The sequence below is a fragment of the Arvicanthis niloticus genome, chromosome 1, assembly GCF_011762505.2.
Source record: "Arvicanthis niloticus isolate mArvNil1 chromosome 1, mArvNil1.pat.X, whole genome shotgun sequence".
NCBI lineage: Eukaryota > Metazoa > Chordata > Mammalia > Rodentia > Muridae > Arvicanthis > Arvicanthis niloticus.
In genome coordinates, this window is record NC_047658.1 from 69,859,754 (window position 1) to 69,874,322 (window position 14,569).

Consider the following 14,569-nt stretch of genomic DNA (forward strand, 5'->3'; position numbering starts at 1 on the left):
AGGGAGTCACAGGTGAGGTTCCTGCATCCTGCATCTGTGTGGTAAGCTTACCCAGAGACGCTCACAGGCTGATAGGGGGAACAGAGCTTTACACCATAGTGTGTTCTCGTGTGCTTCCTCATGGAACATGGCCACACAGTGGAGCTTTCTAGCTGTGGGCAGGCTTCCTGGAGATGTGATGAGTAAGAAGCATTAAAAATAAACTGGTTTATAAACAGAGAATTGTTCCAAGATAGTAGTTAAGACCAAAAGACCAGGGCCAAGTGAGTCTGTCTTGCCTGTTCTGTTTACAGGTACACTCACACATAGGTACACTCTCCTCTGATGTCTGAACATGACATGATGTCTGTATTAAACAAGGCCCTCCTGTTAGTTAACCCTCTATCAGTGAGAAGCTTTAGCCCTGAACCCTGGAAGTCAAATCCATCACTAGTTTCTGACACTTTCTCTAAACAAATCATGCAAACGTATTATTTATTATGTCTTTGTTGTTGCTGCTATTCCTTTTTTGAGAAGAGATCTTGCTATGTTGCCCAGGCTAGTTCCAAACTCCTAGAGTGCTTCTCTTGCCTCAGCTTACAGAATAGCTAAAACTGAAGGCATGAACTATTACACCAACTTGTTTATTAATTTATCACCCTCATTTCACCCAAAAATAGAGTTCACTAGTGCCTTCTCCTTAAGTGCCTGCACATGCATCATGCAGGGTATACCCATCTCTCTCAGTCTCAAGCCTGTGGAGTGGCTGATATTGGTCACATATGAAAGAAAAACAGACTCAGAGGAGACAGTCTGCAGGTGACCACAAACTTAACTATAAAAACTGGACCTAAAGCCCATGTTCTTTCAAAGCCCTGCTGCCCCATTCTTTTCTTTTGTTGTGTGTTAATAATATTTTCCAAGTAAAATAGATAGTTTTAATAACTGTCATCGAATAGGTGAATGAGTGGACTCTCGTTTCGGTTTTAATATAGGTGATTACTGAAGTAAACGGAAGCGTGAGCATGCCCGTCAGGACCAGCTCCCCGAGATGTGAGCGTGAGCGCTTCCACAGGTGTCTGCACAGCTACAACTAGATTAGACTTCAGCCTCTAATGTTAGAATAAAGTAGTAGAAATTTTGCTGCTGTGAACATGGTTTCACTGACTCCTGGGTGAATTACCTATCGTGAGGTTCGTTTAGAGTCTGATCACAGGGATACTTGTGAAGCTAGAGTCCAATGCGGGAACCTGAGTGGGCTGCAGCCCTGCCTTATAGTAAGAGTGATATCTGTTGCTATTCAGATCTGCAGACTATCACCAGAGATTCACAAGCAGCTTTGACTTCTCACCAAGCCAGGAGTAGAAGCAGAACAGTCACCACCCTCCCAGATGCTCAGGACACCGAGGCTGTTCCAGAGGGAAGCACCACTCCAGAGGAGCCATTGGCAGGAGCTATAGAGGCGAACACAGATTCCCTGCCTCCTCCTGTTGAAGAGCCTTCAAAGGGAGGAGGGATGCTCCAGGAGTCGCTGGAGCAGACAGTGCCCATCACAAGGGAACAGAGCAGCGATGACACGGAGGTGGGCCCAGACTACAGTGATGAAGACTATGAGGAAGACATTATTGAGCCCAGGACCCTAAATGAAATAACCATAGTGACAGACAAAACTAGCCCCTGGTCCAGTTTTATGTCAGACATGAGTGAGGTCCTTAGCCCTCAGCCCAATGAAGTACAAAGGGAAGGCCTCTCCTGTCTTCCAGAACCATTCCCCAGAGAGGAGCTGAAGGTCAGAAGTTGCCCTCAAAAGGCAGTCAGCCCCCAATCTCCACAGGGCTCCCCTAGCCAAAGTGTTGTTTGTGAGGGTGGAGCCTGTAAGATCAAGGTTGAAGACCTTGCCTCAACCAAGCCTCAGCTTGTCCCAGGCCTGACATTCTCAGAAGCCCAAGAGAGCAGTGATTCTGTTGGATGGCTCTCGTCACAGATAAACCGGGACCAGAAGCCCATTCCAGAGATCCTGGCTGAGAGTGAAGTTCTCTCCAGTGAGTTCAGTGACTCCTCTGAGAGCTTTGAGAAGTTTCCTCTACTCCTACCCTCCCAAAGCAAAAGGGATGATCACAAAAAGCCACCAATGAACTCCCCTGCTGTGAGGCAGAAGCAGGTACCAACTGGGTCAGAGGTGTCCAAAAGGCAGAATCTCCTTCTGTATCCTTTGCTTTTCCCACAAGTGGGTACCTAGGCCGTCCATCCTGGGCATTTGGATGCTGGTATTAGGCTAACGAAATTGGGTGTGACCTTGGCCCTTGTGGAATGCACTGGACAGTGTTTGGTATGGGAAGGCTCTTCCTTCAGAAGGCTCACTTGTATGACTAGTACTATATGGGTCTGCCACTTATATGGGTCAGGCTTGGTGACCCATGCCTATAATCCCAGCACCTGGGGGACTGAGGTGGGTGAACTGTGAGTTGTAGATCAGTCTAGGGTACATAGCAAGACCTTGTCAAAAAAAAAAAAAATTTAATAGAATCTACCATTGACACCTGCCTCTTCAGGTATAAAACATTGAATGGGGCTTGGGGGCTTAGATGTTAGTACATTCACAATAAACTTTACTGTCTGAGTTCCCCACTTTAAACATGTGTAATTCCCTTCCTGAAGACAGGGCTCAGACCTCAGTTGAAATAAAAGGGGAGGCTGGATCTATGGCAATAGTCCCTTGGGAGAACACTTGTCTAGCCTGGGTTCTATCCCCAGTACCACAAAAAGGAGAGTGGGCATGTAGAGAGAGAACATTACCATTGATTTGCATTTATTATGTGCTAAGAATTTATTTTTTAGTTTGTCACAAGTCTCTTAGGTGTCATCTACTCTGCATGTGAGGAAACAGGCTTAGTGATGTTTTTTAAGATTCATCCATTATTAATTTATGTCTATGTGTGTTTTGCCTGCATGAATGTCTGTATACTATGAACAGGCAGTGCCTGCCTATGGAGGCCAGAGAGGGTGCTGGATCATCTGAACTGGAATTTACAGACAATTGTGTGGGTGCTGGACATTGACTCTAAGGTCCTCTGAAGAGCAGTGAGTGCTCTTAACCACTGAAGCGTCTCTCCAGCCCTCATGAATGCTTTTACCTAACTGAGCTCCACTGGCCAAAGAAGTAGGCTGCTTTCTGATGAGAGAGCTTCGAATCCTGCAGGCCCCACATCTTATTACTTCTGTGAAGTCAGGTTGAACCTTTCTGAGCCTGTCCTCAGATCAGATGGAGGAAGTGATCCCCAGACTCACAAGCTCCTCTGGTCAGTGTCTTGTTTTTCCCTGTTCACCCTCATCTACCATTGCAGAATAGGAATCATCAGTACAGATTAAACTGATAAGATAGAATTGGATGAGTGGAAATATTTGTATAAATAATTAGTTTGTGTTTGTATGCATGTGGTATATTCATTGTGCATGTCCATGTGTATGCACACCATGCATGTTCACTGCATGGCTGTGCTGGTGGCACATGTGGAGGTTAGAACCTCCGTGTTCTTCACCTTATTCTTTGAGACAGGGTCGTGCACTCAACCTGAAACTTACCAGCTCACCAAAACTGCTCCAGGGAACCTCCTGTCTTTGTCTCTTCAGCGCTATAATTACAAGCAGGTGTCACCATACCTGACTTTTTTATTTAGATACTGGGGTTCTAAACTCAGGTCCTGCACAGTGAGCACTTTACCAACTGAGCCATACCCCTAACCCCACACACAGGTGATTCATGATACAGGTCAGAAAGAAACGTAAAGACTGTAGTAGAGATAGGAAAGACCTGTGGCTGGGGACTAGGCCCTCCCAGCAGGCTGCCTCTGGGTAAAGTTGCTCCCCAACTTACATTGGGTGGAGATCCTAACATTGCTGCTGTCGGTGTAGTTATGGTCAGATTGTTGTCAGGAAAAGAGCTGCCACATGTGCCCAGGCCCTCGGGCTGCTTAAGCTCAGGCCTTCCGTTCTTACCAGACAGTACAGTGAGTACCAAGGACAGGTTAGAATTAACCCTTCCCTCCAGCTCCATTATCTGGTGAAAGTCAGGTAAACAGGCCATTGTGCCAAGTGCTTTGGTGAGAGATGGGAGCAGGAAGTGGAGACTACTTTAGGCTGCTCAGAGTATCAGGAAGAGATGTGAGGAACAGGTTGCTGGTGTAGTGGGGCACACCTGTTATGCCAGCAGTCAGAGTCTGTGCAGAACAGTCAGGAGTTTAAGGTTAGCCTGGGAAAAATACTGTCAAAAAAGGAGAAAGAAGCCAGGCAGTGGTGGTGCACGCCTTTAATCCCAGCACTTGGGAGGCAGAGGCAGGCGGATTTCTGAGTTCAAGGCCAGCCTGGTCTACAGAGTGAATTCCAAGACAGCCAGGGCTACACAGAGAAACCCTGTCTCAAAAAACCCAAAAAAAAAAAAAAAAAAAAAAAAAAAAAAAAGAAGAGGAGGAGGAGGAGGAGGAGAAGGAGAGAGAGAGAGAGAGAGAGAGAGAGAGAGAGAGAGAGAGAGAGAGAGAGAGAGAAAACATCAGGAGACCACCCAGGAAATTTGTACTAACAGGAGATGGAGCACATCTGGCCGAAAGCATAGAGTGTTGGAAGAAGAGAGAAGATACAGGGTCAGAAGACCCTGTGGGGATGAAGAGGGAAATTTAAAGTGTGACTGACATTTCTGTCCCAGGTTATAAGCATTGTCTTTACTAGATGGGGAAGCACATAGACCGTCTTAGAAAAAGAAATTTCCATGTTAAACAAGTGCCAAGAGGCATCCAAGAGGAAATGATGCAGTCCTTGGTGACAGGCAAAGGTTCAGTGAGCGTCTTAAACATGAAGCCAGCCAAAGACCCGAGCTGTGAGGTGCTGGGGGTGAGGCATAGGGAGACAGCAGGGCAGCAGAGAGGGTGGGTCCTGTGGGCTGGGGGAGAGGCACAGGGAGACAGCGGGAAGGCAGAGAGGGTGGGTCCTGTGGGAGACCTGTGAACTCAGGAAGACTTGCAGGGGTAGAAGACCAGATTTCAGTGGCTAAGGGAATTAGCGGAGAACTACAGGGGACCGGTGCCCTACACACTGGGACCACAGAGCAGCAGGTTTATGTTGTCAACTGCCACTCTAAGCAGGTTTTCTATATAATCCCTTAGTCTTGATTGTCAGCCAAGTTGTAACTAGAAGCGAATTTACAGTGGGATGGGAAGAGGACAGTGTTAGTCTTTTTCTAACTGTAAGAACCTTGTACACTTTCATACACTGAGGAAAAAGAGCCTTCAAGTAGACGTCATCTTGCAGAGCAAGCAGGAGGGGCAAGCTAAGGAGAGCTGCTGTGTTCAGGGCCGGCTGGCACCTCCCAGCAGTGCTAATGCTTCTCCAGTGTCAGCTGACTGCCGGCTAAGAGTGGTAAGAGTAGCACCAGCAAACAGACCCAGCCCCAACCCAGTTCCAGAGACAGCCTGAGTCAGGGTTCTGTTCCTCTGGAACCACTGTTCAACCCCACCTCTCTAGGAAAGGCAGAAGCTAGTATACACAGGCACAGTCATCTGTTCAGGAGATATATGTTGAACATTTATTCTGCCCCAGGTATTATGCTAGGTCACAGGAATGAGGTTATGAAAATGACATCATCTGAGGCCAGTCCATCATAAAGAGAAAAACAATAAAATGGAAAGCTGAGTCAATGAATTTAAATCATAGCCATACTTAGCTGCTTAAACAGAAACCCTAAAAAAACAGCACCATAGCAGCCCCCTTCGTCTCCCTTAGAATAAGGCAATCTGAATCAGCGCTGTGATTCAACAGATATTTGTAGAGCAGCATGCCTCCTGCAGCCACTTACCAGGGTACTGAGAAGTCAGAGCTATAGCTCAGACCTTGTAGATCTCTCATGCAGATCAGACAGACAAGCTATACCCCGTCCCCCTCCAGTTCTTGTTTTTAATATGTTCAGAGAATAGTCAGTAGACATGTCTTCCCAGTACCAGTGACCTCCATGGTCAAGGCATTGCCCTTGAGCTACCTTTCCATCTCCCTATACATCACCGTGAACCAGCAGGCCTCAGCCAGTGTTCAACCCTTGCTACCTTCTGCCTCCTGCAAGCTCTAGGCAAGTACTTGGGTAACTGAAGCAAAATTCTATTGAGAAATTTGAAGAATATTGAAGGAGACGTGAAAGTCTTATGAAACTAAATAATTGAGGGACTGGAGAGGTGGCTCAGTGGTTAAGAGCAGACTGCTCTTCCAGAAGAACAGGATCAATTCATACACTCACATATTGGCTCACAACTGTTTGTAACTCCAGGTCTAGGAAATCTGATGACCTCTTCCAGCCTCCTTGAGCACCAGGTATGCATGTGCTGTGCTACCCAGACATACATGCAAAGAAAACCCCTATACACAGAAAATGAAAATTTGAAAAAAAAAAAAAGTTATAATAATTGAACATTCTCCTGTGTTACAGACTACTTTCAGAATTAATGGGGGACCATGTGACTAGGGAAAAGTCTTCCTGGAGGAAGTTGGAATGTGAACTCATTACAGTAGAGACTAAAGAAAGAGAGGGAAGGAGGAAAGACACATATTAGGAGGTGCAGGGTCTTCAAGTGAGGGAGGAACCATCCAAGGATTCATGGATGGGGGAGGAAGACACAAACGGTGTGATTGAAGTCTGTGGGTGTTGGTCTGGTAGGAGGGTAGACTCCTAGGTATTTTATTCCTTAACTACCGTTGCAGCCCAGAACCTGTTGTAGTGCCCAACTTCTTTTTGCCTCCCCAACAACTGGAGGCCTCTCTACGCATGATCTCACACTCTCCAGGTTTGCCACCACCAGCCACCGCTGACCAGGTAAGAACAGCCACTGGTCTCCCTCTTTGTACATCAGCATCTCTTCCCTAAAGGCACGCAGCACACAGGCTGCTCTGGGCCATCGCCCTGGAGAAGCTGCTCCAGTGGCCACTCGTTATGCTTGCCTGGAAAATAGCCTGTGGGTCCCACTGGGCAAGGAGCTCAGACAACATAAGGACAACCAGAGCCTTGTCAGCCAAGACTGGCATGGAAGGGAAAGCAACACAGAAGCATAGGAGCAAGGATCCACAGCCAAGCAAGCGGAGTACCCCACAGCAGAAGGCGCCACAGATAAGAGGTGCATCCATAGGGGACCGTGACAACCCAGTCAGATCTGGATGAAGAGCAGGGTCACAGAAACATTGTGACTAGTTGCTATTTACAAAGCACCATCATAACTTTATCATTCATGAATGGCAGGCAGTTGGGACATGTGTACAGATCTTAGTTCTCCACTGTCTGCTCTGCCGTAGCGCCTGGTCTTCATTGCAGGTAGCAAAAATAATGGTCATAATATTCTGACATTATTGTTATATATAGATATATAATCTATACATATCAATTATATAGACAAATTATCTGTTTTGTGTAATACAAATCCTAAACAAACAAGAAGCCAGCTAGCCAGGTATGGTGTCAGAGGCTATGATTCCAGCATCTGATGAAAACAAGAGTGTCAGGAGTTCTAGCCTGCGCCATGTGAGCTCATCCTTCTTAAAAAGAGAGAAAGAGAGCTGTCCAAGGACCAGCCATAGTCATGACCCTGCCCCAGGCTACCTTGCCATGTCCTCAGGGCCACTGGACTGCTTTACCTCATTGGATGCCCTCTGGGAAGGGCATGACCTAATTTATAACAAATATGTAGAGTGCCACATTTGAATGAAAGAGAGGACACACCACATAGCGTAGTAGAGAAAGGATCCAGGGACTGGTATGTAGGCGACACAGAGCAGCCATCCCAGAGCTCTCAAAACATTTTTTCAGAGACAAATGTACGTTATAAATAAAATGCGTTTGCTTGTTCACTGTGGCTAATAGCTCCTGTTCAGTGCTTCCTTCACTTAGACATTATTCTAAGTGCCGTACACAGTTAGACTGTTTTAACTGCCAGCAACTGGATGGGATAGCCAGATGATTATCTCCATTCAGTAAATGAGCATGTCAGAGTTGGCACTGTGGCAGGCTACCAGACAGAAGCAACTTAAAGGCTTACTTCAGAGATCACAGTCCGTAGTCCTTGGCTGCCCCGATGTGTCAGAAGCTACCCACCTTACAGCAGACAAGAAGCAGGCAAACAGGGAAGGACCAGTGAGCTGAATGTAACCGCCAAAGGCTCATGGACTCCCTCAAGCCAGACTCCACCTCCTGAAACTTCTAGAATCTACCAAAATAGTGCCACCAGCAAGGGAATCCAGCTTCTAGTACATGAGGCTTTTGGAGAAACATTTAATATCTAAACCACAATAGTTCGGGAATTGGGGCTCAGAGCTTCCTGTCCACATCTTCAAGGCATTAGTATATCTACACATGAAACTGATGAGTAAAGGTTGAGCCTTTTCCCAAAGAACTCGAGACCCTCAGGAGTAAGAGAATCCCAGGTTCTGTCTTCAAGCCCTGCCCTCTGTTTTCCGTGTGCGTGCGTGTGTGTGTGTGTGTGTGTGTGTGTGTGTGTGTGCATGCATGCGTGCATGTTGCTTTGCTTTAGTTTTGGGACCAGGCCTTCAGCTATCATAAAGCTCCTGCCCTGGGCCTTCTAAATACTGAAGTTACAGTGTACCACCACGCCCAAGACATGGAGATGTTTTCCCAGCCTATCTGCCTTGGTTTAAATTGACTTTTTTTACGTAAACATTTCCCATGTTTTTCCAGAGTCTGTATTGATAGGAGAAAGTCAATCTGACCATTGCTGAGAGCCCTGGTTAGAGTTCTGCAGTCACAGCTAACAGACCAGGAGACAGTTGTGTGATGGTTCTTGAGAAGCCTTGAGATGTCTGAACCATTCACTGGCTTTCTAATCCTCTCTCCAGCCTCCCCAGTGTGCTTCCAAAACATGTTTGGAGGATAGCTTGATCTGAGGTCCTATCTGCCTCCCTATATTGCTTTCAGGGGCAGAAATGCTGCTTCCTCAAGCTGCTGTGGTCTTATTCCTCCTCTGCACCTCTCTGACAGTGTGCACATGGCTGAGACATTTGCACTAGGCTTTGGGGGCTGTGCCCAGCACTGAGCATAAGCTTGGAATACAACATTCATGGAACAAAACACGACCTGCTAGGGAGTAAGCAAAGGACCTTAGGCTTGTGGCTTGACCTTACTGAGTCTCAGTTTTGTTCTAAGTAATGACAAGCTAATAATGAGTGTTTAACAGGATGAGGGTGAGAATTAAGTAGACACAGCTGAATCTCCCTGCCACCTTCTGGGCCAAGTGGGTGAAGGGTCAGTGAGTCATGCACCTCAGGAAGAGTTCCACAAGCCACTGTGACAAAACTGCCAGCCAAAATGTTGTTCCTGTTTCTGTATTTGTGCCTTTGCAATGTGGTTCCTCCCCGGGGACAGACTGTCTGTGGTCTTTTCAACACAGAGTGTGGGAGACGAAAGAGATGAGAACCCCCTTCCCTTAAAGGGCACTCTTTATGGCTTGCTCAGCACAGCTCCACTGCTGCTGCCCTTGGGGCCACTTCTGTCCTTAGGACTTCAGTCTGGGTCCCAGTTAGGAGAGCCAGTGTCATCACAGTTTGCCCAGTTTCAGCACTGGGAGGTTCCAGACCAAGAAACCCCAGGAGGCAGATTTTGGCTAGAAGCCTGCAGGTGCTGAACCTGAGATTGCCTGTGTGTTTAAGGTACTGTTGTGAAACTTACCAAGTGGAGTTGCCATGTCTTACTCCGGCAATGTTAATGATAAAGTAGAAAATTTTAAAGAAGGGGACCTTGCTCGTAAGTGCCTGATATCAAGAACTACCACAAATGGATACCCTGAAGTGCAGCCTCACACAGAGAGACTCCTGTCAGGATATCTGCCCAGCACTGTTGAGTCAGCCCTGGACTGGGGCCGCCCTTATCATCAGTTCTTGGACAGACACCCTTTTGTTATTAGTCCTTGTAGCCACGATTGTTTTGAATCAACATGTCTTCTTTGTTGCTATTAGAAGCTCCCTGTACGCAAGGGCACAGTGAAACCACAAAGAAGGTGGTTCTTTGTGGGTGGAAATATTTATCCAAGCTGCCAAGGCTATCTCTTGGGGGACAGGGAGAACAGAGTAGCAAAGACAGGGACAGCCTTGCCAGTTTTAAAGAGGTTTGCAAAGGGAGGAAGCATGGAAGCTGGAATGGGGGAAAGGGCTCTCTAGAAGAGCCCGGGAGCTGTGTGGGGACTCTGATACAAGTGTGTGTTAATAGGAACTGACATGCCCCAATGCCTGGGAGTTGTGGGCTGTAGGGGAACATAAGGAAAAGTAATGGCTTTTCCTCACAGAAACCTATTTCACACGTTTCTGAGGAATGCTGATTTTACACTTTTGTTTATCCACTAGCAAACCTTCTGTTTCCCAGGTCAGAGTCCAGCCTGAGCTGAGCCTGTGATGTCACGTATGACATTGTCAGTTGCACTGCATCATGGGAAGGCTACTCTGGATGCCATGGTTGCTGTGGCACATGTGTTCCACGTGTTCCACACTGCAGTGCTTCCTGCTTTTCCTCACAAATAAACACCAGATGTTAGAGATTCTCTAACATCTCTGAATGCAGTTTGACACTAGTGATGCAGGTACCCAAAGGTCAAAGAAACATTTGTTTTTCAAATTAAAATTTTAAAACACTGAAGTAGTTTTCCATGGGTTACCAGAGTTGAGTGTCTTACATTTGCTTTAGATTTCATATTTGGGCAGGGACACCATAATCATTTCACACTTTGAACTTTCTGAAAGTTTTAGAAATAGCCTCCATGGGAAAAGTACCTGCTGCACAAGCATGGTGACCTGGGTTCAGATCCCCAGCTCCACATACGAGCTGTGTGCAGGGCACAGTGGACGGCTCTGTCTGAAAAGATAAGGCAGAGGCCAATAAAGGAAAACACCCTCCATGAGCCTCGGGCACACGGACACCTGCTCCTGCAGACCATGCACACACACAATGGCCTCGCTTTGAAGACTTTTAGCAAAGAATAGTCTTAGATATTTTCTCACATACTTGCTCTTCTCGTGCATTCATTCTCTCTCATCCTGGTCTTGCTGGGGCAGTTCCCCGGAGCCTGGGGGCTTCCTTTAAGGTTTCATATCTCGTGGGCCTGCTGGTAACCAGGCCTCTCCACTTTAGTTCTCCCAGGTTCCTTTATTTTGCCTTCATTTTGAAAATGATTTTCACTGGCTATAGAATAAAAGCCAAATTGGATTTTAGCATTTTAGAGATGTCTCACTAGGGTCCCTCAGCCTCAGCACCACAGAAACTGAACATGGTAGTGCCTGCCTGTAATCTCAGTACTTCGAACCTAAGACATGAGGATCAGAAGTTCAGGATAACTTCATAGACTCTGGGGGAAAAAAAATTAAGTAGATGTCTCCATCATTGTTGTCCTGCGTGTTACGTAGCCTTTATTCTTTAGCTACCCTTATGATCTGTCTCGACTTCTGATGGGTGTAGCTACGCTGTTCTGGGTTGTGGAGATGAGAAGGGCAGGTACGAGCATGCAGATCATTAACAGGACTGACAGAACTGCAATGCGTAGGTTGGGGTGGGTTTTTAGAGTCTGTCTTTACTGTGCTGCTTTATTTACTTACATGGGTTCATTGGTGTGTGATGAACACACAATCTTGTGTCATTAAGGATTTCATGATAATGGCTTTGAGTTTGGAACAGAGAAATAGGACTGCCTGGGACAACTCTTGAAGTCAAGGGAAGGATTTCTTATTTTGTTAAGAAGTATGAGTGTTTTGCCTCCGTGTATGTGTGTACACCACATGTGTGCCTGGTGCCCATGGAGATCAGAAGAGGGGAATTGGAATCGCAAGTGCTGTGAGCTACCACGTGGGTGCTGGGAACTGAACCTGAGATCTTTAAGAGCAGCCAGTGCTCTCAGCCCCAGGGAAGGAAAGGCTTCCAGAGAACTGAAGGTGGGTATGCTGATTCAGAGGAGCAGGCAGGAAGTCCCCGGGTCAGAGGGGCGTGGGATCAGAGCACGTGTGGAGCCGTGGAAGTGTGCTGAAGCAGGTGGGAGCAGGGATTTGGGACAGGATTGCCTATCTGATGGAAACACATGACTTTTTTCAGTATTGCATGTTCCAGGCAATGCTCAGCTTAGAATGAGAGGGGAAGGGAGGAGAAGTCCAGTCTTGAGTCTCCATTAGTGGATCCCATGTGTTCTGTCTCCTCCTGTTGTATGTAGCAAAACATTTCCTAGAGAGACAGAACACACATCTGCTCACCCCAGATAGGTGTACCACAGCAGAGCAAAGCACAAATATTGCCAAAGTCCAGTTTGGTGAACCATGAGTTTTACTGGAGGCACTCTCCAGAACGTGGGTGAAGGGGCTCCAGCATGGGTGACAGCTTAACAGGCACACTCCTGTCTGTCTGTCTGTCTGTCTGTCTGTCTGTCTGTCTGTCTGTCTGTCTTAAAGAGCTAGCTCTGCTGTGGATCTGCAAGCTCCCCGGGGAAGGGGCCAGTCATCCTTCTGTGTCTTTCCCTGTACCTAACTGGAACTATGGCCTTTTGCATACCTGCCAGAAGAGGTTCACCAGATCAAACCAGAAAGGAGACAGGTCCAAGGGAACTTCCTAAAGTCCAGGGCCCTCCTGACTGTGGCCCAGGCCTTATGGCCGAGCTGCACCTCTTGTTAACAAGAGATTGTGACCTGTTTCATTGTCTTTGAATCATCAAGTCCCTAGCTGTCTGCAGAATCCTAGAAAAGACCTAAAGGTCACAGGAAAGTTCTGCTAAGGCTACCTGAAACTTTGGAAAGAAGATGAGCAACCTGGGCAGGGATGTACAGGAGTCAGGAAGAAGCCAGGACTGGCTGGTACCTAGCCTGACCCAAACCGCAAATTGACAGGTGCCTCCCAGGGAAGGCCTGTAGACCTGTTGGCATGTGCTGTGCTTGTCTAGACCTGAGCCGGCTGGTGAGCAGCAGGATCCGGGAACTCTCCCCGGACACTTACTCTGACCCATCTCTCTGGAGTCTGGACTTTGGAAACTTCGCACTCGTCAGCACTGGTTAGTGGGCTAATCAGGCTATCTGGCTCTCCCGGGCCCTTCACTGTGGAAACTGAGGGCCAGTGGTGGTGTAAGAAGGAGCCCTATGGCATGGGCCTGTTAGTAATGGCTTCTCAGAAGGAGGAGGGAACACTTGGGTATAAGAGCCCCGGCCCGTGGGTAGAGTGCTAACAGGAATGGGGAGGGAGCTGGAGTAGGCCAGCCGGGCTGAAGCTGGGCTGGGACTCTGGTCTGAGTATCCTGTTCCCCACCTCTCCCTAGTCAGCTGCGGTGGCTTCAGTGTCTGGGGAGTCCTTGTTGCTACCTTAGGAGAGGACAGTGGGAGCCGCCCAGAGAAAGGCAGCCAGCCAAGAGGGTGAAAGTTGAGCACAGTGGCAGCTGTGAGAAGCCCTCAGACAACCTCTGAGGCTTCAGTCCAGGCGGCCTACCTGAGCAGGGCAGCTGCAAGCTTCAGTCTTATCTCTCCAGTGTTGTTTCTCACTTAAGGGTACTGCTCTAGAAAAGAACAGAGCTTCAGCCATGAGCCCAGCCTATTGGATCACCTGGGCTCCTGTGGGCAGTTGTGGAGCCCTTACCTAGCCAAGCCCTAAGCCTGCCTTGGGGAGCTGCCAAACCCTAGTTCTGCTCAGGACCTGTGAGGCCTAGCTTCTTGCCTGAGATAAGAGTAGAAGCTTTGTTTTGCTCTGGTGTCTGGCCAGGGTCACCCCTAGCTCCAGCATGGCTCCTGTGCTTTACCTGGTGTACCTGTCATTTGCCTCCATGAGATCTGAATTTTGAGTTTCATAGTGGACCAGAGAAAGAAAACCAGAGTTTTCTACCAGCTCTGCTAGGTAGTGAACACTGAGACTCACAAACAGAAACCATCTTAGTTGTAAGCAAGTGAGTTGGGCCATCTATACCACAAACCAGCATTCCCTCCATTCCTCTCACCACATGCCCTCTGAGAAGACTGGAGGCAGTCACCTGCACCCTCCACTCCCCGGGAGCACCTAGCCTATGATGAAGTAAATTCGGAGGTGTAGTGAATGACCACACTGCACACCAAATAGCACATCACAGGGACCTATACAAAGTCAGACAGCCTCTCTCTCTCTCTCTCTCTCTCTCTCTCTCTCTCTCTCTCTCTCTCCCTACACACACACACACAGATGATATAGTGGGGGTGGGGGGTACACTCCTAGAATACATAAAACCCTTGTATTTGTAAATTTTAAAAATAAAGTTTCACTGGGAGAGTTCAGAACTTATAGAGTCTTTTTGTGTGTGTGTCTTAGAATATCAGCATTTCTGCAAATCACAAAGGCACTCACTCTCTTTGCATATTCCTTTGGCCCAGAAATTTCACTTTTAAATTTTTATGAGGACCAGGAAAAGGTTCAGAGCTCACACAAAGGTGGAAGAAAAAAATCAACTATACAAAGTTTTTCTTTGACCTCCATACCTACACACACACACACACACACACACCACACTTTTACAGATCAGATTGTTGAGGTTAAAGAAGAACAGATCAGACTTCCCCCAGACTATTTTGTGGA

At 47.4% G+C, this 14,569-nt stretch overlaps 1 protein-coding gene across 2 annotated transcripts in view; it reads left to right on the forward strand.

The window, feature by feature from the left end:
* The window catches only part of C2cd3 (C2 domain containing 3 centriole elongation regulator), a 94,533-nt gene that overhangs the window by 76,404 nt on the left and 3,560 nt on the right, over positions 1-14,569 (forward strand). The window contains exons 31-32 of one of the 2 annotated variants that reach the window (XM_034498349.2): positions 1,284-2,184; positions 6,718-6,829. In XM_034498349.2, coding sequence (XP_034354240.1) covers positions 1,284-2,184; positions 6,718-6,829 — 1,013 coding nt within the window. Of the gene's footprint in view, positions 1-974; positions 1,131-1,283; positions 2,185-6,717; positions 6,830-14,569 lie in introns of those variants that run through there. The other variant, XM_076938795.1, reaches the window with a different exon arrangement.